The sequence below is a fragment of the Tiliqua scincoides genome, chromosome 7, assembly GCF_035046505.1.
Source record: "Tiliqua scincoides isolate rTilSci1 chromosome 7, rTilSci1.hap2, whole genome shotgun sequence".
NCBI classification, from domain to species: domain Eukaryota; kingdom Metazoa; phylum Chordata; class Lepidosauria; order Squamata; family Scincidae; genus Tiliqua; species Tiliqua scincoides.
The window spans coordinates 63,085,730-63,111,458 of NC_089827.1; the positions used below are offsets into that span (position 1 = coordinate 63,085,730).

At 41.0% G+C, this 25,729-nt stretch overlaps 1 protein-coding gene across 4 annotated transcripts; it reads right to left on the bottom strand.

The window, feature by feature from the left end:
* Nucleotides 1–1,193: 1,193 nt before the first annotated feature.
* Nucleotides 1,194–24,878, bottom strand: TMPO (thymopoietin). Of its 4 annotated transcripts, none has more exons than XM_066633796.1 (9): nt 24,513–24,878; nt 15,428–15,554; nt 13,901–14,059; nt 11,027–11,127; nt 6,038–6,157; nt 5,814–5,933; nt 5,341–5,454; nt 4,059–4,153; nt 1,194–2,640 (listed from the first exon to the last, which is right to left on the bottom strand). In XM_066633796.1, exons 1-9 carry the CDS (start codon nt 24,762–24,764, stop codon nt 2,352–2,354), a joined length of 1,377 nt encoding a protein of 458 aa, XP_066489893.1. In that variant the 5' UTR covers nt 24,765–24,878; the 3' UTR covers nt 1,194–2,351. The 4 variants fall into 4 exon arrangements, with proteins under 4 accessions (XP_066489893.1, XP_066489895.1, XP_066489896.1 ...); XM_066633798.1 differs by having other exon boundaries at nt 5,838–5,933; nt 24,513–24,875; XM_066633799.1 differs by lacking the exons at nt 5,814–5,933; nt 6,038–6,157 and having other exon boundaries at nt 24,513–24,873.
* Between the last annotated feature and the right edge of the window lie 851 nt (nt 24,879–25,729).

Here is a 25,729-nt window from a genome sequence, read left to right on the forward strand (position 1 = left end):
CATGGTCACCAAGCTTCTTTCCTGTACTAGTCTCCACATATGGGGGGGGGAATCATTTTTCAATTCCACTCTAACAAGGCTTGTATAGACACACCCCTGGGGAAAAGCTCCTCAAGCCTGTCCTTTTCATAGCAGTAGATAATTGCTTCTATAGCTAACAAAGCAGGCCGTCTGCCATGTCCAACATTGCCCTTATCCTGTCATATACACTATTGACAGACACTTTTGACAGCATGGAGAAGCTCCTACTGAAAGCTCAACCCAGTGCCAAGTTAGAATGATACATGGAGAAAGAGGAAGAGCCATATCTGCCCAGCATTGCATATCTGCAACAGTTATCAAATGTGCACACCTGTGGGCTGGGCAGAAATGGGTTAAACTGAAAGCGTTACCCCATACTGAAATTAGTGGCAATCCAAGAATAGGACTTGGTTCTATTATGGAGTGGAAACTCGGCTTTAATAACAAGGTTGCCATGAGCACTTTATCAAGGATTGGAACAGGACAACATTGCTCTGGTACTTAAGGGAATGCTATATGAACAGGCACCATCAGACAAATATACCCAAGAACAGAGCAAGAACATCCTTGCCACAGGATGCGGTGATGTCTGACCTAGATGCCTTTTAAAGGGGATTGGATAGATTTGTGGATGAGAAGTCCATCACAGGTTACAAGCCATGAGAAAAGTAGGCTTTCTGAATGACAGGTGCAAGGAAGTGGCAATAGGACACAGGTATCTTGTCTCGTGTTCCCTGAGGCAACCAGCAGCATGAGTTCCAAGCTAGAAGCATTAGTAGCACTACACTGAACAGAAGCACTTTACTGGCTTTATGCAAATATTTTTATTCCCAACCTAGATGGCCAATATGGACTATTTAGTAGCCCACTCCAATTAATTTCATTATGACAGCCAACTATCGTTAACTATGTTTATAGGGAAATAACTGAACTTTAACATACTGTACTTGCCATTTTGGAACCTAGAGACAAAAGCCTAGTAACAAGCACAAGTGTGCCCAGAGATGCAGCTTCTCAACCTGATCTTGTGCAGTTATGTATCTTTGAAAATCAATACTATGCCTACCCAGTGCAGTATAGAATCAGACAGCCAAACAGTTGAAACAGAAGGAACTCTGCTTAAGGCTAAAAATTTTGAGTGTATCAATACCAATTCATGATGAGACTAGCACTTCAGGTTAAAAATAAGTTTATTGCAATAGAATATGCAGTAATATCAAGATCCCATGTGCTTCAGATTGATACATTCATTTTGTTTATTTATCCACAGTAAAAAAAACAAATTTATTTGCTTGGTAAATGTAACTAAGAAAGTTATGGCAGACTAAAATAGCTGCATCCATGAGCGGTGTTTTTTTTTTAACTTGAATCTATCATATGAAATAAGAATGCCCTTTCAAAAACCCTAACTTCTTGGAACACGATATCCATGATCTTCGAACACTGCAAAAATTGATACATGAAATATACGACATCAGGTTTATTTTTGTAGAAGCACAGGTTTTGCTTCATAACAATTTTGTAATAAGACTTGGAAATGGTCTAACTATGTCTTAACATTATTCATTCAGTAAAAAAGTAATTCAATGTATTTGAGTTTTATTTCACACAGGTTTACTAATAAATAAGCTTTCTAAAGACACCTATTTTCAATTAGATCAGTGACTATCAAATTAAGCACAAAAATAGAGAAATGGATTAAAAACTGAAGATGAGCTTAAATAGAGTCACTACAGTTAAAATTAAGACAGATACAGAATTGTATACAATAGATTTACAGTATTAAAATGTTAGCATTCTACAGAAAAATGCTCCTCCCACCCTTAAAACTACAATAGACTAAACTAGCTGCACAGTTTCAGCAAAACGCATTTCCCTTTATTTTCTTAACCCTTCCCACCCCCAGGATCAATATGCAAAGTAGAGAAAATGTCAGTTCAGCATCTTTTTAGTATGAAATAAACACATTTAAACACATTTTCACATTTTACTATCACTTTTGCCCCTTTGAGCTTCCAAGCTTGCAAAAACAAATATACAGTCTCAAAATGAATGTAATGATTCTCACATTAAAAAAATAAATCCTACTAGAAGTTCCAGAGAGAGCTAAAAATATTACTCATGGCACAAAGTGATCTCCTAGTTCTGGGCTGGGGTGAGAGAGTTATACCGTCTTGTTTATTTCCACTTATACCATCTTGTTTATCTCACTTTTCAATTTTTCATGTTGCTATTACATCTGAATGCAGTCTCTGATCAGATGAAGGAGGATGAAGATATCTTTACAGTTAAAATTAGGAGACAGTTGTGTGTGCCACAGAAATAAACCCTCAATCAGTCGCTGCCTGAAAGTTACTATTAAGAAACTGGGAAAATGGGTTTCCTTGGTTGGTTTCCATAGACTGATAGACCAAAAACAAGAAGACTGTAACAACAACAAAGAGTAGAATTTTTATCCACATAGGAATGGAGCGTTTAACTGTTGGTTTCTCTAGTTTGACATCTGCCGAGGCAACATATTTGGGGATATACTTTGATGAGTAGGTTTCCTCCAGACGGAAGTCACTGTGTTCTATAGGTCGACCAGCAGCTCCTTTAATTGGTCTGCGACAGCTAGCACTGTTAAATTAAGAAGCAATAGCATGTTAATTTAAATCCAATATAAATGAAAAACAACCCTAAAACACTAGCCACTCATACTCTTAGCATCAGAAAGTTCCAATAAGTGTTTTGGTTCACACTATCTAGAAAGCAATGCCTTTTTACAAGTTGTCTATCTTACAAGAGATAACAGGAATGTAACAGATGCTTCCATAACCAGTTCAAATTTCTATATAGTAAAGCACAAATATGTAATATCCTCATTTCCTTGCAGACCAAAACACAATCTGAAAGCTTATTTTAAGTCAGTTGTGGAATAATTTAGCCCTGGCACAACAAATAAGACCAATATATTAGTTGGCTTTTACATTGAGGGCAAAACAGGTACCTTTAAAGTGGTGACTCATATTCCACAGGGCTCAACTTCCACCCTAGCACACTGCCCCCTCCCAGTGGCCATTGCTGGCATTCCCCCTGCTTCCAGAACCCCCACTGAATTAAAAAAGTGAATACCAAATCAGTGGAAAAATAGCTTTAAAGACCCACTTCCAGATTTCTTGCTCCCTCACTGTCACCCAAGAATGCATTGTATAGAAGCTATACCACATTCAGCCACTAGATGGGGTGAAAAATGGAATGAAAATATAATTACAGTGGTGCCTTGCAAGACGAATGCCTCGCAAACCGAAAAACTCGCAAGACGAAAGCGTTTTTGCGATTTTTTCTGGTGACTCAAAAGACGAATTTTTCTATGCCGTACTTCGCAAGACGAATTTTTTCTATGGCCGTGCTTCGCAAGGCGAATTTTTAAAATTAAAAAGTTGAAGTTTTGTGCTTGAAATTTTTGAAATCCTCTACAGTATGTATGCCTTTAAAGAGCACTTAATAAACACTTTGTAAACCAAATTTGACTTTGTTCTGACTTTTTTTGCCCATAGGAACGCATTAATTAAATTTCAATGCATTCCTATGGGAACCCGCGCTTAGCAAGATGAAATTTTCGCAATACGAAACGACTTGCGGAACGAATTAATTTCGTCTTGCGAGGCACCACTGTATTCAACATCGCAAAGGTAGGAAATAGGATTCTGGTGCTTTTTTCCCCTTGTTACAAGGCATTTAAAGGTGGGCCTTGGTATCAGTGATGAGTTAAATCAGTGGATGCCAAATCAGTGAATACCGAGGTCCCACCTATACTAAGCAAATTTTTTCAGATGTTACTGAATATGCAAATCTTGAGAGAGTTGCTTTCTGCGTCTTTTTAGATGCAAAATCTAGAATACCTGATATTTAGAGTAAATGGTTTCCAGCATTTCACTGATTTGATTATAGCAGAGAAGTGTATAAAGTTATGCTTCCAAGCTCTGTTATCTAAGAGTAATAAAGCTTGAAAGGATTTGTGACACTTCATGTTTCAAAATTACATTCAGAAATACCTGATTCCTGTAGGTGTTGATGCTTCGTAAGGGAACATTTCCTTAAGAATATCTCTTTCTAGTCTTCGTTCCTCTACAGAAGTTTTCTCCATCACCTAGAAAACAAGTCAGATGAAGGAAGATTATAATCCTTATTGAATGAGCAAGCTGTACTAGAGACAACCACATGATCATGTCCCTGTGTGATTCGGAAAAGAATATGATACACCCAGTGACGTTTAAGAAGAATTATCCTGGAGTTTAGCTGTTGATTGAAGTTTGGTTACTTTGAGCCCAGGTATGTTCAATATTGTCCTTCTGTTACTTTAATATGAAATACACTGTTATTCAAGGCATACTATCCTCATAAATGATGCTAAAAAACCCCTTCAATCATAAATGAATTGACCTCTACAACTATTGAGTGTGAACACTTTTACAGAAGATTTCCTTCATGGTGAAAAGTAAAAATGCCATCAGTGCAGCAAAGTATTACAGTATTTAAAACAGAGTGAATGTACATTTATAGTGAGATCTCAAATCCCCTTACTTATTATCAAGGGAATAGTTGGTATATAGAGTACAGAAACCTATTTTACAACAGATACACTTGAGGGGTGTACAGGACAGATCTACTTGAAATCTACTCAGTTGAGTTGATTACATTAATGTTTAAACACACATGTGATGCTATCAGTAAGTAGCCGACTCAAGCTCTTAGAAGATATACTCCACATTCCTGTTTGTTCAACACATGCAAAAATAGCACCAGAAATATATTGCAATTGAGGCAGAGGCAGTTATATTGTGAATTCATTAGCTCAACCCACCAGTTCATGTAAAGGGTCTCCTGTCCCTTTAAGGTACAGGGGAAGGGCAGCAACACAATCCCCAGGATTGTATCACTAAGGGAGAGGACAGGTGCTTTCACTTTAATGTAGACAGGGTTGCTGGAGGCAGGAAGTGCTTTGTGAACACTTATTTCTCATTATTCCAAGCCTCAGGGAGCCCTGTGGAGGCCTGCACAGGGCCCCCCACACCTCCTGGAGCCCCCAGAAGCTCTATCTACACTAAAATAAGCAAAAGCACCCCCTTCACTCCCCCTTAGCAACACAAACCTGGAGATCGTGCTGCTGCCCTCGTCCCTCACCCACAAAGACTTATTTAGGGAGCAAATTTCCCTAAAAGTGAGAATCACTGCATTAGCTTATTATCTTCAAGTTAAAAGTGGAACACCAGCCAGTTAAAAAAAGGCACACACCCCTCCCCTTCCTGTCCAACAATCCAAGTTAAATTCATTTACTTCAGCTGACATCAATGGTTTCTTTGGTGTTCTTCTGGGCAACTCTGAGAAGTCACTGTTTGACAGTATAGGATCTGCATGCCTGGTATTTCCAGCCACCCTATTGACAACCTGCTGAAATTCAAATGGTTCAAACTCAGAATTAAACAAAAGAAATGTCAATAAAAAATCTTAAGGCTTGTAGCTTTATACACAAGAAGCCAATCCTCAGAAGTCTAGATATTGCAATTTTAAATAAAATTAACACTTTGCAGATAGATCAGAGGGAGGGGAAGGAAGAGAACAGTTATCACGCACATGCTTAAGCAATTTCTGGCACATATGGGAAGGAATGTAGTCTAATATTGCTCCTGCTGCTTATGCTTCAGACGGACAAGCAACAGAGTAGCATTTTAAAGAGGAAAGCCCCATTTTTCAAGAAGGAAGCTTTTATTAAAATTTTTTCCAGGAGGAGGAAATTTATAGAATACCACCTCTTGCAAATTCAATATATTTACTAGGGTCTTGTTGCTTGAAGCCACTACAGTATCAGCTATGGGAGTACTCTCTGACATTACTGCATCATGTACAGGCAACGGTACTGCAGTTTCAACCTGTTTGTTTAAAAAACAAAAACATAAAAATAAGCGTATAGCGATTATTACGGTCCTAAGAATAAAGAAAATAAAGTCTAGACTGGAAAGTAGCCTTGCATCACCCTTTTCCTTGTTGTTCTTCTTGATACTCTTGCAGATTCCCTAGAAACTGCCTGCAGAAGTCCGCTTTTTGAAGATCCACTTGTCCAGAATGTCTCAGTAACTCCATCCTGAGAGTAGTTCTATTTAAGCATCAAACATATTAGCAAGCATATGTAAACTGTATACCTACACCATTAACTGAATGTTATACCATCCTGCACGTAATTTACCATTTAGAGGTTACACTTTTTAGGGTTTAACATGCTTTATGCCTTAACAGAGTTGGCCAACTAAGAAAAAGGCATCTGCTAGAAAGCCTGCTCTGTTGCTATTGTCCAGGTGCAAGTACCACAACAGATTTATTCCGTAATTAAGCTATTTACAAGGTCATTGTACACTGTGCTTCACTGGGTTGCATCCAATACAGAAGTTGAACAACAAATGCAATCACCATTACTCAAAAAGGAAGCAATTTATAAGGAATAGATACCTGAACTTTTCTTTGCCATTTAGCAAAACCGTTTAGAATAAAGATCATTTACAAACTAGTAACTTATACTGAATTCTTATATTGAAATGGTCTCTCACAATAAATAGAAGTACTTATTTTGACAGATTTTGGATCAGACCTTGGATCATACTTTTAGAACACAAAACAGAAGTAAGCTGATCAGGTATGGAAGCTACCATTTCTTTTTAGGGTTTCAGATAATTATAAAATTCAAGGCTGTTGCCATGGTACAACACATACTTTTTCAAAGTAAAAACTTCTAAAAAACATGTCAGAAAAAGAAACAAAGCATGGTTCAAATGATGTCATAAATGAGGTCCAAAACCTGAACACTCCCATTTCAGTTTTACCACAAGGGGGAATTCTGCTTTTGTTTCAACTACAGTTCCATGGCTTATCCAATCCCAGGAAATTATGGTTTACAAAGCAGGTTTAGAACTCAAGTTTCAATACTCGTTTGTAAACTGTAGTTAAACCAAAATTTCCTGGGTTTGGACAAGCCATGGAACTGTGCTTTAAACAACTCCAAGACTGAATGTTACAACTTTGCATGAGAGCTGAAGACACAGGCTGATTTAACATCTGAATCAACACTGGAATATTGTGTTGCCTGAACTGGCCTTATCTTAAAATACTTCCCAAAGACAGATTATTTTTGCTGCACTGCATTTTGAAATCAGAGGTTCAATGTAAGATTTTTTTCTATACACAACCACAATTTGACACTTAGATTAGAGCTTATAATTTTAAAAGTATAAACACACTTAGGACTGAAGTCCCCCTAAATTCAATGGGATTTTTTTTCCAATAAGCATGTTTACAACTAGCATTAGCAACTTTTGTAATACATAGGAAGAAGTTGAGCATTCGTACCAGGGAACCTAATAGAATCTTAACTCAAATTGTTTCAGAGAGGTTTTATTTTCCAGTGAACTGAAAACTGAACTTGAACTTAGAAGTTTCTTGGTTGCCTACTGTATTGAATCTGGCCAAAAACCCTACACACAAAAAATGAAATATGGTTAAAAAAACCAAAAAGATTCTTTTGAGAGGGAGGAGGGCTCTTCTCTGCTCCAGTTATTCTGGGAAATACAGCTTTTCCAGAGGAGCCACAGGAAAAGGAGGAACCCATGGGACACTGCCTATGAATTTTACAGTGCAATCCTAGACATATCTGGTCCCACTGTTTGATGGGGCTTACTCCCAGGAAAGTCTGCACAGGAGATCCGTTCCAGGCCCCCTCTGCAGATACAGAAATTGTGGACATGGGACAATCCTACAAATTTAATGCTTGTGGGCTCCTCCATGCCCATTACCATCTGTTTCCTTCATTAACCCTCAGGCACATTTCTTACTTTTACAGCCACTATAAGAGCAAAGTGTCAGTCAGCCTGCATGCTAGAGGAACAATCAGAATGTTAACAGGAGGCAGGATAGTTCCTGCTTCCTTTTAATGTTGTGACAATGTCCCCCTAGCATGTAGGCTGCCTGCCGCTTCGCTCTTTTAGCATCTGTAAAAGAAACATACCTGATTGTTAATGAAGGAAAAGAAGGTAATGGGGGCAGCGTGCGGAGAACTGCAGATAACTAAAACTCCAGGTACTGGATTCGCAGACATGGGTGGGGGAACATGACAGGGGATGGGACCCCTGTATAGGATTGTGGCCATAGTCTTGATGTTCAGAGACTTGTAACCCACAGGCGGCTTTCTACTAAAGTCTTACTACTGCTATTTGCTTCCTCGTTGCTATTCATCCTAAACTGGATATTTTTTATTCTGTTGTGTTTTGTTTGTAAGAATCTCTTCAGAAAATTCTAAAAAGTCACACTTTCTCAAATGAAACTATTCTTTCTTTATCTTATGGAGCTGCATGCAAGCAAAAATAATTCTCTAACATTCTGCATGGATTTAAACTGTTTCAAAAGTTGTATTCAGATAATCTCTTCTGCTTGCACAAGGTAAGGGTGCATGTTTTGGTAATTTCCTTCTTCCTTGACTAGCCCCTTTAATGATGGTAAGGGGGGCCCTCAAGAACTCAAGGTGACATGCAGTATGGGAGGCTGAAAAGGGACGGTGGACTCACCTTTCCTCAGTTGCACTAGTACAATTTAAGACTTGGGAAAAACCAAATGTGTCTGTTAACCAAACTGGATATTTTTAAGTTTAAAAAATACCAACGTTCCAGTTTGGATAGTGATTAAGCTGAACCAGAACCAAACCCAAGTTTAATGATTTGACATCCTGTTTTGTAGGCACAGAAAGGGGGGGAGGAGAAGAGTATAGATGAACAAGAGTACATCTTGGCATACTTTTTAATAGTATTTTATAGCTGACAGCTCTAACAGAACCTATCCAGTATAGAAGTAGAGAAATTTTTAAATACTAACAATGTTGATGGGCAAACTAAGCTGTGATTTTTAATGAGCAGAATAGTTTCATTTTGTAGGGACAGTTAACTACTAGATTTCAGAGGTCAGTATACATGGTAAGAATTAAATTTTAACATACTGACATGAATATTAATCAATTAATCATAGTATTATTTGATGACAGTTAACAGCAGACAATATTTACGCTATACTAGAAGTACCAAGTTCTACTCCCTATCTTGAAGTATTTTTTTTTTAAAACAGAATTTGGAAAACTGCTACCTGAACAGACGTTTTACAGAATAAATTTATAAAAGGTATGGACCTTATTGTGCTGGTCCAAATTTGAGAAGATCAAGTGCTCCACACATGGTAAGGGAACAACTGTTCCCTTAACGAGAAGACCACTGGCTGCCTCCTTGGACCTGTGGAATACAGTAGTGGCAGTTTCTGCATCACTCTACTGCGGTATGGGCAGCCCCATTAGAATTGGGGTCTAATCACTCTTGCTCATTACTGGTGCCTCTGTTTCCCTTTCCCTTCATCTGCTGTCTCCACTGCATTGATATATTTAATACAGAGCACTAAAGAGCACACATACTTACTCAAGTTCCATGTAATTATTTTTATATAATGCCATTCACATACATATCTCCAACCCTTTTCTCAAATAATTTTATTTCTCACACCTACTTTTATCACATAATGCAGATTGTCAGGAACTTGTCCCAAAGTACTTCCAGATATTGCTTGAGAAATATTCTAAAACAACCCCTCCTCCCATAGACAGATGCTTCATCCTGTCTACTGACAAATTTGTCACCTCAGTTGTCACCTACTTTAAATACTACGAACAAGGAAAGAAGCATTCTTAATGAATGGTGGCATTTATTTGGCTATACGCGTTTCAAAGAAGTACACACTATAAATTGACAACATGCACAGGGCTGTGTCAAAAAGTATTGCAGAGGAGGAAATGGAGACTAGAAAGAATCTCACAAAAACGTTTTCTTCCCCATGAACGCACAACTTTTTTTGTATGAGCAGAGGGAGCAGAGAAAAGCAAGACAGAAAGAGGAGCACTTAAAATATCTATCATGAGAATACCACAGAGAGAAGACATAGTTTACCAACCAAGTTTACCTAGTTTACTGACCCATCCACTCTTAACCCCAGAACTAACATTCAAGTATCTGTTCTCTGCAATCCCAATATGCTTTGACATTTTTTTTCCTTCAGAGTCCTCACTACTCAGTAAACTTGGGCTACATAACAGAGGACAAATGAAGCTAGTTCAGTGTGAGGGAACTGCCTTTGCTCTGGAGCAAGCTGGGTTTGCCTTTGGGGGCTGCATAATGATAACACAAGGTACTGAAACCACAGCAGGTTGGAAGCAGGAATGAACCAGCATAAAAAAAAGGTAATGAGGATGTTGTCAAGCAACATTTGTCTCCCTTCCAAAGCTTCCTTTTCCAAACAAAAAGGTTTGCTGCAGAACATTCAATTCTGCCATAGTTCAGATACATACCTTTAAATATATATATTTAACCCATTTCTGCTCAATGCTGCATATATGAAACAGGGATCAAATGTGTACACCTGTAGGTTGGGCAGAAATGGGTTAATCACATGAACACAGCCAAGGTTGCATTGGCATAATAGTGTATTGTGCACCTTTTCATTGCTAAATTCCATTAAATATGCTACATTAAAAATATAATTTAACTGCTTGTGATAAACTGAGTATTAGTCTAGTCCAGCCATTTTCAACCACTGTGCCGTGGCACACTAGTGTGCTGTGAGTGGTCCACAGGTGTGCCACAGGAATTTGGGGGAAGATCATTTAATAGTAGGGCCAATGGGGAAGTGAGCCCCCCACTGGCAGCATGGTGTGCCTTGTCATTTGTCAAAAACCTGATGGTGTGCCTTGACCATTTTAGTGCCTTGTCAGTGTGCCATGAGATGAAAAAGGCTGAAAATCACTGGTCTGGTCTGTAAACTTATAAGATAGCTTAATAAAATAAATGCTAGTAAGCCCATTGATGCAGATTGTCACCTTCTTAAAAAGAGGCACACTCAGTTTTGAAAAAGATACATTTGTAAGAAAATACCATTAAAATAATGGTACCTGGTTGTGTTCAGCAAATCTTCTTTGTTTGAGTGTTACTGGAGTTTTTGTTTTGCCCTTCAGTGGTTCTCGCCTCTCAAGTTTGAACTCTGTCTTGGGTTCTGTGAATAAATGCAATCCATTATTTGTTAGCAGCTGAATATTCCAGTATTCCCAGACAGATACTGTCACTAAATTCAAGAGTACTCAACCATTTTCCAAACACTATTTTAGAAATTTATACTAAAGGCTGAAGTGTGATCAGAGTAGATGAGAATTAAAGCACTGTGGGATGCTAGATCAAAAATGTTTGCTTTTCATATGCATACTTGGGATATGTTCTATCTGGAATTGCTTACAAACCTGCTGAAATGGATGAACGTCAAGTGTTTTTCTCTCTTTAGAAGAGTTGGAAAAAACACACATGATTCATGAAATTTGACACCATTAGGCAACTTGCCACCTATTTTGTGGGAACTCCTAAGAATCAGAAACTTTGGTGGTGGGGAACCCCTGGAAAGAGCACTAGGAAAGGGCAATTCCTGGATACTTAGCAGAGGCATGCGCGACTGCAGTGGAAAAGAGGGTGGAAAAGGTTGCCGTTGCAAGTTTTGCTGGATTTACACAAGACTAAATTACAAATACAGGCATGCCCCAGTATCCACAGTGGTTTCACTATGGAAACTGCAGATACCAGGGGATGGCCCCCCACTCTCCAGAGCCCTGCTTCCTCTGAACCTGGCAGAGGCTGTGCAAGTTGTCTGTAGCCTGTTCCAGGCTCAGACCGAGTCTTACAACAGAAAAAAATGCGACTTCCTGGTTTTACTGAAAACCAGAAGTGACTTTTGAATGTCTTAAATGCCAATGCATTTTCATTGTAATGCTCAGTTTGAGCCCGGAAGAGGCTGTGGACAGACGTGCACGGCCTCTGCTGGGCTCCGAGGGCCATCTGGAGGTTCAAGTATGGAAAGAAAGCTCCAGTTTCCCCTCAACTTTGGCATAAGTATTCCCAATTAGAAATATTGGTAAATAGTAAATCTCTTTCTCTCCTCCTCTGCTTTCTCCCTATTTGGGACTCAAGGTCAATGCTATAGTGCAGTAATCTTCAAACTTTTCTGTGCCAAGACCCCAATATACAAATAAACCATGAGACTTTACTACTGCCCACCTTACACCCCCATCGCTGTCTACTCCCTGCCCTCATAATGCCCTCCCAGCACTGTTCAATGTAACCAAATTTACTTATTAAAGCGAGTGAAGCCTGGCACTAGTGAAAGCTATTTTAGCACAATTGCCAAGAGCTAAGCAGGATCTTAGGAGAAACTGAGGAGAACACAATCTCCTGGGACTTGAAAGGGTACACCCGATGCCTCCCCTTTACCTGGTGGTGCTATAGTCCAGTGGTATTCAACCTAACTTGCCACAATCTCACAACTGAGGCTTTGCAGCCCCATTGGGATCCCAACCCCAAGGCCGAAGAACACATGGAGGCATTGAACAATCCAAGCAAGTGCTTATTTACATTTAAGCCAAGACTGCTTTCCAAAATGGTTACAATTAAAATGCATTAAGGCAAAATACAGTTAAGAATTGGGGGAGAGGAGCTGGAAGTTGGCAATGCTGTCCAGATCTCATGATCTTGCCTTTAAGAAAGGTAAGAGCAGATTGCCGTGATAAAGAGCGATAAAGATGCCAATCCACAGGAACAGCCCCTAGATTGATTTGCAGTCTTTTTACTAGCATTTCAATAGTCTAAAATTTGACAACTAACTGTAGAGAAAACTTTGGACCTATAACTATAGCAGTTTAGTAATGTTTTTATAAAAGCAGACCTTGATTGTAGTGATTAGATCAGTGGTTTACAACCACTGTTCTCTGGCACACTGGTGTGCCGTGAGACAGCCTCAGGTGTGCTGTGGGGCCAGAGGAGGCAGGCAGCAGCCATGCTTGGGGGGGCGGGGGAGAGAAGCGGCTGCTTTGCATCACCTGCTGCTGAACAAGAGGAAGGCTGCAACCTGATCCTCATTTATCTGGGAGTAAGCCCCGTTGACTATTATGGGGCTTACTTCTGAGTAGACACGCCTAGGATTGGGTATCAAGTCTGCCCCGCATGCTGACTGGGCAGCTAGAGAAGCCCGTGGAGTGAGTGAGAAGGAGGGACGCAGGAGCAGGCAAGCAGGTTGGAATGGAGCGAGACTGCTGAGGCCACAAGCCCAAGAACTGGCTGGCCTGGCGAAGGGTCCATGAAAGTTCCTTTTCCTGCCACAGTTGCCCGCAACTGCCCAAAGTGACCCTCGCTGCCTTGCCTTTTAAGGGAAGGGAGTTGGGCCACAATCCTAGCCACACATACCTAGGAGTAAGCTCCATTGACTATAATGGGGCTTACTTCTGAGTAGACATGCCTAGAATTGTTCTTTTGGTCCCACTCTTTTTTCCTAAATACAGGAGCAGGCAACTGGCACTTCTCCCCTCCCCACCCCACCCCCTCCCACAGGCACATTCCCCCCACCCAATCTCATAATTGCAGTTAGCACCTCTCTTACTGTCCTGTCCTCCTCCTTGCAAAGGTCCAGAATCACTTTCCTCACATTCTCCACCCCCCCACTCCAGCTGAATCCTGCACTTCTTTCAATCACGTCTTCATTGCCCCTCACCCCACTATGTGCTCAGTTTGACCTCTCTTTGCCAGCACTTTCTGGAATTACACTTTAACAACATTTTTCCTCCTTTCCAGAATCACAAATACTCCAAACTTCATACTCTCCAAACTTCTTGTGAGCCTTTGGCTGCAATCCTAACCACACTTTCCTGAAAACTTACAGCAGTAAGGCAACACACCTGAACAGCTTCCTAGTTTGATCAAAGTCATTCACTTCCCTTAGGGCTTATATTTACCTTCTTCATTGTCGCTGTATTGATCAGAGTCATTACTTCCATTCTGCTTGTTGTTCTCTGCAGACGAAGAAGCTACTTGTGTAGGAATCAAAGATCTTAGCTCTTGGCCTTGTTCTTTCAATTTCAGTAATTTCTTCTCATAGACCTTCCTTGTAGAAGCTGCAACAGGAGGTTGAATATGGGCAAGAAAGTCCCTTATTCTGCATATCTATATGTTAATCAACCACTAAGGACGCAAGCCTAACCCCTTAAGTCAGTGCTTTCCAGCACTGGCATAGCAGTGCCAATGGGACACGTGCTGCATCCTGCAGTTGGGTGTCACTCACGGAGGGCTCCTCAAAGTAAGGCAATGTTTGTATCCTTGCCTCGGAGATTCATTGCCTTTATGTCAGTGCTGGCATAAGGGGTTAGGATTGTGCTAACTGCTCACATGTATATCCAACAAGACAAAATATCTAGGAAACATGTACACATAGATCAGCATTTCTCCACATTTGACCCCTGCCATATAACTTCGCAGGATACATCTATTAGAAGTACCACTAGAAATTATCACCAGTTACTTCTGGATTGAAAGGCCAGATGCAATGCAACAAACACTAGTAAGAGGCTCCAGGAGGACTTTTTCAAGTGCGCAAAAACACATACTGAGTTCTGTCTACCAAACTGCGCCTCCTACTGCTGTTTGTCACATTGCATTATTTGTTTCACTGCCAAATGGTGGGGGTCTGGGAGACCCATGCATACCACAGGACACCACCTCAAGTACAAATGGCTGAGAAACTGATATAGAATAGAAAATTTAAGTTTCTATCTACAAATAGACAGTGCCATCTTGAAATTATTTGGTGACTATCTTTATGCAAACATCCTCATTTTCTTGATGCCTTTTTTGTTGAATCATGCGGACAGCTTATGTTTATATTCAGATCAGTAAGTGGAGTAAACAGTATTTTGTTGCACTCCAATTGGAGATGGCAACTTTCAACATCATGCCGAATGATCTGAGGAACACATCTTATCGCAAAAGGCATATGGATTCATGCACATTGCCAGCAGTCAAATTAACTGGCAATTCTGTAGTATATTTTAGCACTGAAGCAAGGTTATTTTGCTTCTGCCAGGGGCTATTGGATTATACAGTCACTAAATACTGACAAACCGTATATGACCAGGGTTAATATGCCACTGCATTAAGTACTATCAATCCATTTAACCAGCAAAAGTACATATTCAAATTCTCATTCTCATACTCCAGTGGTTGCCAAACTTTTTAGAGGTACTAGGTTGCTGCCTGATTTATGAATGCCAAGGGGTGTGGCTATAATTGGGCAACAGTACCTCCCCCCACTATCTGCTTGTTTAACCCTTGATGTACATAACCTAATCTGCCCTGGCAGTTTCACAACTCCACAAAAATTGAATCATGATCCACTAGTGGGTCCTGGACCTATAGTTTGGAAACCGCTATCATACTCCATTTACCTTACTATTTAAACATAAGGTATTTCACAATATTAAACCTACCCACAATTGGACCAGGATTCACACCATATCTCAGAAGCTGCTCTTTGAGTTCTTCATTACCAAGTTCTGTTACATCTATATCATCTTGTTCTTCTGGCCTTGGTTTGTCAGTTTTTTTTGTAGCTTTCTGTGGAAAAAAATGAACAGCCAAGGTTTTACCAGTATTGCTGGACTAGATTTTTAAAATACATCTTTTAATGGAGAAAGATTTCCCACAGCATTACATAAACATCAGAAGCAGAAGAGACCATAGCAGAACAAATTTCAGACATTCAATAGAAAAATAAAGGTGCCTTTTATATTTCCCAGCCTTATTTAGACTTCAAATTGCTTCCTAAACTTGGTTCCCTACTCACACTCCTACCTCCTTTCATGCTTCTATTTATTATCAGGAAAATTTATCCCTATTTTTCAAAATGCATTTCTTCAAAATAGTAGTGGTCCTGGTTTCAGTGACGCCTGTGGCCACAACTGCAAATTGCTTCCCACCCCACCAACTGTGTAGTTGCCACTCCACACCAGTCATGCCAGCTGTCTCCTGCTCAGAGGTCTTCTGAGAGCCAGAGAGGCTATGCATGGCCCCCCTCGATTCTCAGAAGGTCTCCAGGCTGGAGGCAGCCAGCATGACCACTGGGGGGAGTATGCTGTCTGGGGCCACTTGACTCCCTGGACCCTCCCCAGGTATGCCACAGCTTCAAAACCTTTTCTGAACCATAGTCCCACTATTTTGTGCATCACCTACAACTAGTTAATTCCCAGTCCAGGTCCTGATGAAGATAAACAGGCACCATTGACTCCTTTTTACCTGGAGAATTTAGAACCTTCTTGTCAAGCAACGAATGGACAGAATGCAATAAAGCATGAAAATGATCCATGCAGAAAGACATTTAAGCTTGACCTCAATACACAGTGATCCTATAACTTCTGACCTTCAAAGAAAATTCATTTGAAGTTACACAACATGGTCCGTGCAGTTTCTTACAGCATTGTGTACAAGTTTAAAAAGCAACGCTCCTTAGGTTCTCTGCTTAGTGCAGCTTCATGAATGTGGCAAGCTAACACACCCAAGAATAATATAATAGAAACTCTTTTGATGTGGTAGCTCTCAATATGGGAATAACTTGAAAGAAGTTACTTAGCCCCATGCTGCTATAGTCTAGAATTTATCCTTTGAATATGACTAAAATTACTCCCTTTGGCAAAACACTGTTAAGAGTTATAGTAGACAGAAGATGACCAAGCCTCTGGTAGTTCCATCACCAAGGCCACCCTGATTAGTCTCTTTAAAAATTCTATCAGGTAGTTCATTTACTAAGGATGCAATAACATGCAAACCTGAAAGCAAGCCCAGTTGGAGACAATGGGACTTACTTCTGAGTAGACAAACATAGGATTGTGCTCTAAATAAGAAATTACCACAATTTCAAAAATCAAGACCATGTGGGTTTTTCTCCCTCCTCTTTCCTTCTGAATAAACTACTCAGCTCTACTTTTCTTTATGGCAGGTATCTCTCTGAAAAAATATTCTTACAGAAGAAATATGACAATATTCAAAGCTAAGAATGTGCATTTTAAGAGTTACACGAGATTATAAGAGCTTGTAAACAAAATTATCTTCATGGTGGCTTGTTACAACACACAATGACCTCACTGCACACAATCACCACTCCTCAGACCATAGTAACCCTCCCCCCACATTTTTACAGCTTTACAACAATCAACTATTGGAACAAATTACCAGGTTCCCCTCTTCATCAAACCCTATAGTTACTTCTTAATTTTTGTCCCTTAGGCTAGTAAGTTTTGGAATCTCATATACAAGACAGTATAATTCAACTGTAAAACACTTCATTACTCACTGATCCCCAAAAGGGATTACACTTTGAATTTTTCAAATTAAATGAGAAACAGTGTAAGTGAACTAATTATTCAAGTATCTCTGAAACTTAACAAAGAATACAGGCATTTGCATATACCAGAAAGCATCAGAGTACATTTTAAGAACATAAGAAGAGCCCCTTTGAATCAGGCCAAAGGCCCATCTAGTCCAGCTTCTTGTATCTCACAGTGGCTCATCCAATGCCTCAGGGAACATACAAGACAACAAGAGACCTGTGCCACTCCCTTGCATTCTGGCATTAGGTGGTTGCACATGCCCATCATGGCTTGTAACCTGCAATGAACATTTTCTCCAGAAATCTGTCAATTCCCTTTTAAAGGCACCTAAGCCAGAAGCCATCACCACATCCTGTGTTAAGGAGTTCCACAGGATTTGATATACAAGTGTTCACATAGTAATCAGGAAGGCAATAACTAATATACTGACATTTCTGTACTTGTTAAGACACTTGTCCAATAATTACTACTTTTTAAGCAGGTTTCAATTTGTATTGAACTGTGTTTCATGTAGGCTAAGACACAGCTATTTCATTTCACTGTGTAATAAGAAGCACAATGAATATATATGGTCAGTCTTAGATATAAGGTAGTTGGGCCAATGTTTTCAAGGAAGGGAGACTAGAACTGTTTGCAGTTGCAGCTTCTAGCCAGAAAGAGGCACCAAAGTCTGCAGAACAGTTTTTCCTCCACCAGGACAAAGCAACTTTTGAAGACCTGCACTGGGTAACCCACTTCAGTGAGCAAGTTATGTATTTTTTAAAAGCAGGACCTCCGCAGAAATAAGAGGACAGAAATGACAATGCAATAATCATTCTTTTGAGGGACGATGCAGGAAGAGGGAAAAGTATCTCAGTTGTGACTATGGAGTTGAAACCAGAGCACGTCCAGCAGGCATTCCATCTCTATTAGAAGGCAAAAGATAGATGAATTTTTGTGCTACTCTAGCATGCCAAGAAGTTAAGACAATTGGTTCACAGTAAGCTGACCTGCAGGATCTTATCAAATCATTTTCTTGCTCAGTCACAACAATTTTATTCTGCTATTCAAAGAAACTGAATTTAGATATAAGGGTACTATGCACAATGTGCCATATTTGTCTTTCTAGCAAAATCCTAGTCCACTGTATCTAATGGGCAAGAAAAAGGTAGTTGCATGCTCAAGAAGTTATTCAAGTATGTAGAAAAATATTTGCTTGTGAATTAAATGAACTCCCTGTCCAACAGCCCTATGAGAATTAAATCTGCTAATTGTTCTCCAAGAGGCACAGAATGTAAAGGATTCCTAACAACTTGTGGTCTCCTAGATGAAACACAATCAGGGTGCACACCCCTGAACCTTATCCCAGCTGCCCTTGCCATCTGATAAGCCCTCTCTACCCCCCAATTTATGCTTTTCTGGGGCTGCCCACAAGAAATACAACAGCCCCTTCACCAATTTTCTTTAGAATTTTCACTGCTGGAGAAAGCGAGGATGATCCTGACACTGAATTCATCAGATCCCCAGTAACTTCATCAGATCCCCACTACTCAAGAAAAAGTGTCCACTTCACAGCTCTTTATGGGCTAGTTATTACCTTTTTGTTCTTTCAGTTTTAAACAATGTAATGAAGACCATGCTATTGAATCGTCCATGTCTTATATTTTATCTTAAAAACACAGGAACTTTGGGTCACTCCAAGTTTACAATGAGGCACACTTAAGCTAACTTAAAATAAAACCACTACAGCGCATAGCAAGGAGGTACTTAACCCCACAAAGGTTAAAGAAAAGCAGAAGCTCTGCTACTTACAAACATATCTGGCCATAAATCCACTACCCATCTGGAGCAATAATCTTAAGTGTCACTGTTATGCAATAGATGGCACCCATTTCCAGCATTCCCACCACCATTGTTTGTCTGCTTTTCAAGGTAAAACCACACAGTATAGGATACTGTACTATAAACACAATTTTTATTGTATTTATTGTAAATTACTGTACTGTAAATACAATTTTTTTCTCTTTTTTACAATGTTTGTTACCAATTAGCATTACCAATTAGCGATGTTGAACAAAACAACTTATAAACCAACCCCCGGAACCTAACATGTTCATAAGTAGGGGAGCTTCTGGGGAGTACCAGTGTTTCTCAAACGGTGGGTCAGGACCCACTCAGTGGGTCATGAGCCAATTTCAGGTGGGTCCCCATTCATTTCAATATTTTATTTTTAATATATTAGACTTGATGCTACCATGGTATGTGACTGCATTTGGGGAATGTTACAGCTACTATGTATATTCTTTTAACCATGATAGTAAACGGGACTTACTCCTGGGTAAGTGTGGGTAGGATTGCAGCCTAGGATTGTTAAAAATGTTCCTGCTTGATGATGTCACATCTGGTCATGACATCACTTCCAGCGGGTCCTGACAGATTCTCATTCTAAAAAGTGGGTCCTGGTGCTAAATGTATGAGAACCACTGCCCTACATGCAATATACACATTAGTGGGGGAAAGATGAAATATAAACAAACATCTCTGCTGTTCCTCCTTCTTCAGTCTCATTCCTGCTCCTTTTAAGTCCTCTTATCTCAGTTCCTCAGAGGTTATTCTGTGAAAGATTACATACCACTACTCAACAGCACACAAAGCTGACCTACCAATTTACAAAGAAGAATCAAAGATTCATCTTTGTGGCAGGCAGGCCATGGTAGGCAGGCCATGATACATGGCTTCTCACTGCAACAGTCTAGAAATCTGATGCCAGTTCTAGCATGTGCTTCAGAATCCAGCATACTCATCCTTCTTCACTTCTGATCGGCTTTGCAAATTCTTGGATTACACTGCATGGATTCTTCCCACATTGCCAAGATAACCCAAGAAGCTCCAGCACATGGGAGAAACCTATGCTGCAGCTTCTAACAACAAAAAGAATGCCTTAACAGGAAACTGGGGTAACGCTTGTTAGGAAATGGTAGAATGAGATGTACCATCTAGTTACTCCCACTTCACTAGGATAATACAAGAGGAGGTCATTTTGATGCTGTCAGTGGAAGGAAAGGATGATGAAATAGCAGGTCTTTGAAGCATTACAGAGAATCAATTAGGCAGGCCACAATCCACCAAAGAACTTAAGTTGTTCAGGCTGATTCTATACAATACATTCTAGAGAGGTAGCTATATTGGTCAGCCATAGCAAACACAACTAGTCTTTTAACAGTACAGGTTGTCCCTCACTAGCCACTGGGTTCTGTTCCTGAACCCCTAGTAGATAAAAAAAATCCGTGGAAAAATAAAGACCCACTTCCAGATTTCTTGCCCCTCCATTGCTCCTAATGGAATAAGGTTGTGCCTCGACCTCTGCAGGGGTTTGATTCTGGGACTCCCTGCTAATACCATAAAATGTGTTAAATAAAAGCAGTTTAAAAAGTTCAAAAGTGCGTCCTTTTACAATTGTGGTTAAAAAGCAGCTTTTCTTACTGTTGTAAAGAGGCAGTCAGCAATTAGAAATGCAAAGGATTCCTTGTCTTTGCCTGGCTCAGCTGAAGAAAGGAATTATAACTTGCATTACTGTTTCTCTATAACAGTAAGAAAAGCTGTTTTTTACACTGATTTTAAAGGGATGAATTTTTTCCCCTTCTCCAAGAATCAGCACATTCCTTCTCATTTGCAGTGGCTATTTGTGTTGCATCAAATCCACGTATAAAAAATCAGTGCATAACAAGGTTGGACCTGTATGTAGAATATAACATCTCATTCATTAATCGGTATATGTTTTCATAAAATTCATATTAAATTGCTTACTATAAGCATATTCCACTTATATGAATGATCAAGACTATAAAATAAGCAGCCATACACAAACCATAACTTATTTCATACAAAACAATGAAGAGCTACACAAGTCTATACGAATTCCCAAAGAATAGACTACCAGTAATTATTATACGTTACTTCAAACAAAATAAAACATTTTTGCACTATTTTAATTTTTCTTATTAATATAATAAAATATAAGTTGAACTTGCCCAACAGGAGCAAGTTTACAGAGGGGAACAGTATTCAGAATATTTCCACAGACTCCTCTAAATTCAAGTACAAGCACTAATTCTGCTGCCATCTGAATCCTGATAGTCTCCAACCATTACAAGAGACACTGCCACCATGTCGTTGGCTATTGTTAAAACCATAATTTCTTCTTTATTTTTAAAACGGTTTGATAAAATGGTACTGTAACTAGAAAGCCATTCCAGGACTTCAAAAGAACAACATAAGGTAGTAGTTTCTACATACCAGTTCAGTACTTCGGCATCTATTCAGGTATGCAGGAGTGTGTTCACTTGCAAGTTAAAAGCAGCACTAGGCACAGGGCAGTTCCAGGAGAGGAAAGGAGACATTTTTCCCATTCAGCTCTTCAGAAACTTCCCACTCCATGCTCAGATTTGAGACTAACATTCAGACCCAACCTGAACTCTTTTATTGCTAGGCGGAGGTTTCAGAAGGCTGGCAAATAAGAAATTATCCTCCCTACTCTTCTACTTCAGAGAGTGCTACAAGTTTCCTTAGCCAGGCTGAATAACAGGAACACTACTTGTTATGGACAAGGTTACAGTGCACCATTTTGTGAGTAACCACTTACATTATTTTCATTATGAAAGCAGCCTGTGGAAGTGGAATGCCTAAAAAGCCTGCATCACTCATTACAAGATAAAATCCAGAGTTATTGGTGAAATCAACCAATTTTTAAAAAATGTTATTCAAGGCAAGAAATTAGATACCTGTAAGCATGAAAGAACTTTGTAATTAACAACTAAAAAGGAAAACTCACCTGATTTTCCAGCTTGGAAAAAGACAAACCATAAAATCTACTTTTAATGGCAGATAACCCAAATTCCTTCCATGAATGTCTCCAGTATAAGTACTATCTGAATAGCATTTTAGAAGCATACAAAGGATTTTAATCATTGATAGGCCTGTTATGAGTGATACAATACAGAGAGACTATACCTTCAGGTTTCATGGGTGAGATGAGATTTTAATACACTGTGACCCTCTTTATAAAAATAACCATATAAAACATGTACATCTTTTACATGCTAAAAGTGATAGAAGAGCCCTGTTGGATTAGGCCAAGGGGCCATGCCTTTGAAAGTACTCAAGCAAAACATACACCTGTATCCTGCTGCCACTCCCTCACATCTGATGTTCAGAGATAGGTTATCTCTAAAACCTGGAAGTTGCATACAGACCTCATGACTTGTAACTGTGATGGACATTTCCTCCCTAATCTGTCCAATCTCCTTTTAAAGGCATCTAAGCCAAGAGCCAGGACTACATCCTGTGGCAAAGAGTTGCACAAATTACACATTGGGTAAAGAATTCAACACTAGTTATATGATTTCTTCTCAGAACAGCTCACCACACACACTCACAAGTCAGCAAAAATTCTTATTTTATAAGTTGGTTTTTCTTGTTTGTCAAACATTTTCTTGTAAGTTTCAGTAATGTGAACTCTAAAATCTCAACCCTTCGGGTACAGGAGTTGAAGAAGTGTTATATCTTTCTGCAACATGCATCAACTCAACCTTCTGAGCAACTCCAGCAATATAAATGCCAGGCAATTAAGGAGCATTGCCACAACTGTTTACATTTCAGTTACTATTTCAGTTATAAGAAACTGAACTATCTGAAAGAATTCCAATCTGAAAACTTTCAGTCCTGAGGTAGCCCACGCCAAGCAGAGATTTTTGGCAGCTAAAAGTACTTTTGCTGTCAACTGTATGAAAGTGGCAAGAAAGGAGTAACTTGAAGAACAACAAATTGTCTAAATTTAAAGATTAGTTTAAAACAGAGGTGTTTTCTCTATAGTTGCATATCTCAGCTGCCAAATGAGGATAACACTCAAAGCATCGAAAGCACAGTGTAGTTCATGAATCTACTATAAATAAATTCATTTGTCTTTAAGTACCATTAGACTGTTTCTGCTGCAACTGAGAGCGTTCATTTGCTCATAAAAGAGGAAAAGTAGAAAACAAGTAGATAAGTATATACATGGGATGTCCTACCCACAAAAGCATTTAAAAAGTTTTAAGTAGTTTTAGTTTTGCACATATGCCTGCAGTAGAGCTTCACAGCTCAAACCCTCATGTTCAACACAATGTCAAAAGGTTTACTGAGATATTAAATATCGGCTTTAACAGAACACTCTTTAGTAAAACACTCTTTAACGCTCTTTAGTAAAACGATTTAAGGCTCTAGTCTGAGGCACCATGCTCTGTGCTGGTCATGGGACAGGTGCAGATCTTTCACGTGGACACTTGTATGGGACTGGTGTAAAATTGATACAGGACATGGCCGATACTCTGAAGTTCTGCAGAAGTGAAACTACTGGATGCCTGCCCAGTTAAAGGACTATGAAGAAGCAGTTTGCATCAAATCAAGACCTGTGCCTTAAGGAGGGTCTGTGTGTGTGTGGGGGGGGGGGGCAGGAAGCAGCAGTCAGAAAGGCTCCATTCTTTGCTACGAGGTGCTTTTTGGTAGTTACCAATACAAAGGAGACTGAGCGCCTATACCTTCACCACAGTATAGAAGAGAGAATTTAGGCAGGTGCAGCTCATAGTTGAAGGTGGTAAGCCTATGCACACTTTCCTGGGAGTAAGCCCCATTGGACACACTGGGACTGCTGAGTTGACATGCATAGGGTTAGGCAGTTAAGAAGCTGCACCAGCCAAAATGCCCTCTTCTATACAATGGTTGAAGATACAGGCACTCTGTCCTCCCACTCTGTACCTGGCCATCGTACATTTTGGCCACCGAAGGCCAGTGGGGGCCTGGCTGGAGGCTTTCAGGTTGGCAAGACCCATCTACCCCCAGCAATGAGAGTCTTCCTGACAGCCACTTAAGAGGCCAACTCAGAAGGAAGCCCCATTATAATCCATGGGGCTCCCTCCCAGAAAGTGAGCATAAGATTGCAAGCCAAAAGCACACACCTATGCTTGTCTACTCAGAAGCAAGTCCCACTATAGTCAATGGGGCTTACTCCCAGGTAGGCGTGGACAGGACCGCAGCCTCCTAGGCCTGTCTACTCAGAAGCAAGTCCCACTATAGTCAAAGGGGCTTACTCCCAGGTAAGCGTGGCCGAGACCCAGCCCCGGCACAGGGGAACGCAACATGGCGCGGACACAGCAGGAGCCACCCGCTCACTCACCCTGCCGGCGGGGGCGGAGGGCGCGGGGGCGGCGCGGCCGCGGGCAGGCTCGCGCTCGTCGTCGCTGGAGAAGTCGGGCTGCGCGGGCGCGCCTGGCGCGGGGGGGTTGCGGGCGGTGAGGTGCTGCAGATAGAGCTGCACGTAGACGTCCTTGCGCTGCTCGCCGCCCGGCAGGCTCACGTTGTTGGCGACGAGCTCGCTCTTCAGCCGCTCCTTGGTCAGCACCGACGGGTCGGACAGGAACTCGGGCATCGCGCCTCGCGGGAGCGCCGACAAAGGCGGGAGGGAGCAGCGCGCGACGCTCTCAACTGCTGCGCCGCGCCGCGTAGCGCCGCAACAACGCGCGCGCCGATTGGCCGGCGGGCGCGTAGGGCTGCCCTGCGATTGGCTGCGCCGCGGAGGCGCTCCGACCACAGGCCGTTTGTTTTGCGCGAGAGCTCCCAGCACGCAGTTTAAATTCGAGTCAGGCGGGAGCACAGCCCCGCCCCCGCGCCTCGTGACCGAGGGCCCCGAGGGCGGGGCCACGCCATTCTGAGGGGGCCTCTCAGGTATCCCAGCAACAGCGCTGGGGGGAGGGGCAAAGGCGCTCTGCGGGGGGAGGGACGCCCCCGGAGAAGCCGTTGAGGTGGAGGCCTGTGCACTGCACAGCCTTTGTTTGCGACACAGGCCCCCAAGCGCCTCGGGGTTGTGAGGCTGCAGTCCTCGCCACACTTGCCTGGGAGTAGGCCCCATTGACTCTAATGGGACTTACTTCTGAGTAGACCTGCCTGGGCGTGGGCTGTGCGGCTGCCACCCTGTCCACACTTACCTGGGAGTAAGCCCCATTGACTATAATGGGACTCACTTCTGAGTAGACATGCCTAGGCGTGGGCTGCCATCCTGCCCACACTTTCCTGGGAGTAAGCCCCAGTGACTCTAATGGGATTTGCTTCTGAGTAGACCTGCCTGGGCGTGGGCTGTGAGGCTACTTCACAAAGTAGGTTACACTAGGAAGGAGGGCAGGGACTGAACCTTGAGTCACTCCAAACTTACCTCACCAAGAAAATGCCTTTTCTTTCACCACATATGACTGGGCTGCAGGTTTTCTATGTACCTGCTCACCTTTATATGCCTTGTTTTCTAGAAATGAGGTATACAAAAGATTGCTTGGAATACACTTTTAACTACATGAGAGATCAACATTTATTTTTAAAATGTCTGGGGCTGCAACCTATACA